This window comes from Sinocyclocheilus rhinocerous, unplaced genomic scaffold (genome assembly GCF_001515625.1).
Source record: "Sinocyclocheilus rhinocerous isolate Xijiao unplaced genomic scaffold, SAMN03320098_v1.1 scaffold797, whole genome shotgun sequence".
NCBI classification, from domain to species: domain Eukaryota; kingdom Metazoa; phylum Chordata; class Actinopteri; order Cypriniformes; family Cyprinidae; genus Sinocyclocheilus; species Sinocyclocheilus rhinocerous.
Genome location: NW_015632978.1, coordinates 601,711 through 605,311, shown reverse-complemented (window position 1 = coordinate 605,311; position 3,601 = coordinate 601,711). Strand labels below are relative to the sequence as shown.

At 37.4% G+C, this 3,601-nt stretch overlaps 1 protein-coding gene across 1 annotated transcript in view; it reads left to right on the top strand.

Annotated features, from left to right (window-relative positions):
- The window catches only part of LOC107743126 (B-cell receptor-associated protein 31-like), a 21,960-nt gene extending 21,409 nt beyond the window's left edge, over nt 1–551 (top strand). The window contains exon 8 of the mRNA XM_016556251.1: nt 345–551. Coding sequence (XP_016411737.1) covers nt 345–383 — 39 coding nt within the window. The 3' untranslated portion in view covers nt 384–551. The remainder of the gene's footprint in view (nt 1–344) is intronic.
- The last annotated feature ends 3,050 nt before the right edge of the window (nt 552–3,601 follow it).

The following is a 3,601-nucleotide window of genomic DNA, read 5'->3' as shown; positions in this document are numbered from 1 at the left end:
CACAGCCATGCTGATATAGAGCCGGTATCGCTCGAGTACGAGAGTGATATTGCTCATATATATGTCACCATTTTTAACCACACTTTTACCTTCTTTAGTCTTAATTTTCATACTCCGTTTAGTCCCTACATTGATATAAGCTCGTTCTACCTACATGCATAATGATTATACAGGATGATGATGATAATATAGTTGAGAGTGGTCCTAAAATAAAGCATGCAGGACACTGCTAAGACTTGCTGACGTCATGTCAGCCACCCAAAATCACTCTCCAAAGGATTGTGCAAATCTCTGTCAGTTGATGTTGAAAATTTCACTTCTTTCTGCTCTGTCTCTGAACGCAGGCCAAATGCGACTCTCAGCAGGACAAGAAGTCAGACTGAACGAACATCATCATGCACCTGCTCTCTTTCCTGCATCCTCATTGGCTGATAGCAGCTCAGCTGGCTGCGCATCACTCCTCTGGCTGTGTAAGAAGAACAGGGTTCCGTTCTTCATTCATGCGCTTTCACGTGATTCATTAAAGCCTCTGCAGGGTTTTCACACACTGTCATATGTTTTCTTTCTGCTTTTGCTGTGAACTTCTAGTGTTTAATTTTTATTTCAAGTGTTTTGGTTATAAACTCTGTTTAGAATTGAATATCAGCTGACATGAGTATTACATTTCTTGATGTGTCAGTTTGTATGTCAGGTACATTGAGCCTCATCAATGAAACACAAGCAGAGTGAATTTATGTTCACCAAAAAATGAAAATTTGCTTTAAATTTACTCACCCTCAGGCTATCCAAGATGTAGATGAGTTTGTTTCTTTAAAAAGTTAAAGTTAAAAAAGTCTACATTTGTTTTACAAACAGCTTTTTGCTTCAAAAGATGTTAACTGATGGACTGAAGTCATGTGGAGTACTTGTGGATTATTGTCATGTTTTTATCAGCTGTTTGGACTCTCATTCTGACGGCACCCATTCACTGCAAAGAATCCTTTGGTATTTGTTTAAATAGCCATATTGAATTGAATGCCACAATTTACACAAGCCTGACTTTTACAAACAATTTACTCAGATTCATTCAGCTTGGGATTCATAAATGAGTCTAATTGTTTATATGGAAGGACCAAGAAAACATTTACAGGATATTCTAGACTATATGTTTTTGATATGGTAATTGTTGGGTTTCAATTCTTTTTTTTTTTTTTTTAATTATCTACTTTAATTTTCTTGCCTTATAGGACAAACCTTCAGTCTTTCATTATGAATATGGATATTTGGTTGCAGTACAGATGCATGTGTTGGTTAATTTTAGATCTTTGATTTACAGGGTACACAACACTTTACACCCAATAAGCACTTAAGAAAGAAAATCTCTCCAGTTTACGATCGACGAGCCTCATTTGTCATTTTGACTGTCTTGCATCATGCGATGGGAAGATATTTTTGTTTTATTTTGTCTTGGGTGTGGGATAGCTCATATTTTTGGGGGCTATTTTAGAGCAGAGTGAATAAACTGCTTCTTTCCAGTCCTGTCTGGTTTGAGGCCACTGAGTCAGTATAATCTGATATGAGCCCGGCAGGGCTGTTACAGTGGGTAAGAACACTGCTTTGGCAGGAACATTAAAGCATCCACAGCTGATATTGTGTTTCAAAACACAGCGCACTATCTCTCGTCCTCTAGGTATTGAAATGATATTAATGTCACATTTGAGGGCCACGCGTTAGTTTTGCATTTAAAGGTTACCTGGTTGAACTCCGTTCACTTGCTGTTTTACAGTTTAAGTGCCCCGGGTTTCTTTGCTTCTTTTCTGGCATGTGTAAATAAATATCTTTGCAATCTTAGAGCAGTGCCACCTGAAAAAGAATCAGCCGGAATGACATCATAGCCGTGTTAAAATAGGGATCTGTGGGAACAACGTTAGCGCTGTTTTGGGCTCCCAGGGGAAAGGGCATCGGGATCGCTGGCGGAGTGTCGGATAATTCATAGTCAAGACCTCCTGGACGGTTACCAATCATGAGAATGTGAGGAAGGACATCTGCTAGAGCACCAGTTCAATGAAAATGTCAGTGTATACCTGAACATTGAAATGGCAAGAGTTCATTTTAATAGTTTAGAGGTCATGTCATATTATATAATTTTCAAACCCGTAAATAAACAAGTGAACTGTAGTACTGTTAAAGGTGCTCGCTCTTAATATGCATTTCCAAATGTAGCTTCTTCTTTCTTATATCAGGTTTTTACTTTGAGTTCTTGCAAAAAAAAACAAAAAACAAAAAAAAACATGCACTGATATGTTGGCAATGATGGAATAAACAATACTTGGGCATCATGAACATGTTGTGATTGCGTAGTTGTGTGTAATGCACGGTTCTGAGAGTGCTGTTATCTGCCTCAAATGTCTTCAGGAAAGTTTTGTCTGCAATAACGTCAATCTGCATTATTTCACTACGAAATTTGAGTATTATGTGTTCTGGTGATGTGCTTTAGTTGGGATGTTAAAAAACCAAACCAATAAATTCTACTTCATTTATCTTGGCCGAGTCTGCAGTGTATTGTTTTTTTTTACCAATTTTTAATAAAACTATTTTTAAGCCTATCAGTAGTTAAGGGGACAGTTCACTCAGAATTGTCATGTTTCACTCAAAAGTTCCATAAAACTATTATAGAAGTGATCCACATCGATTTGTGCACTAATTGTTAGGAAGTCATTTGGAAGGTTTTTCTTTTTGGTAAATATTTCCCCTCACAGGCTGTTTGTTAATCGTCTGAACGGATCGTTGATTCAGTGAGTTTAACGTGAGAACTGAATCAAATTCGATTTGTGATCGAATCAGTCTGACCACATATTTTCATCGAGTCAAGTCACCTTTATTTATATAGCTAGCGCTTTATGCAGTGCCGATTGTTTAAAAAAAAAAAAAAAGCTTCATAGAAATAAACAGATTAATAACGATAAATGATGCAAACAGTGTTGATTCAGTTCAGTTCAATAACTATCAATTACAAAACTTATTCGATTCAGCTGTAACGTTTTGTGAACGGAATCAAATGATTCACTGAGAATATTTGACTCGATAGAACGATTCATTCATGAATTGGACATCGTTACTCTCAGAAGTCAAGGACTATCAGTGAATCGCGATTTATTTCGTTCCATTCATCACAGAAATCTACCCTACGATTTAAGAAGGCTTGGGATACTAGAAACATTTACAGTTTGTGGTGTTTTGTGTTAAACTTAAGTCCTTATTCGTTGTAATCGAGTTGAAAAAACGCGACCAGACGCCATTTAAAAAATCTCCGAGGGAAGAGTCTTACGTGCAGCAGGTGAGTAAACAGCATTTTCTTTCTTTTTTTGGATGAATTATGTCTTTAAATCTCAATCAAACCCGAATTTAAAAGGGTTTAACGCGCTCGTGGAGGGCTTTGCTTCCTCTCATAAAAAGGAAGCTTGCTCTATGAGTCTATAGCCCTATTCGTACGGGATTAGTATTACCTGGTGACCTCCAGTCATTTGTAATAATTGCGGAGGTTGTCTGTGATCTTAATCCCATGCGAATCGGCCATGTCTGTAATTTGTAAAGTAAAAATTCCCCCGCAAATGACCTACCA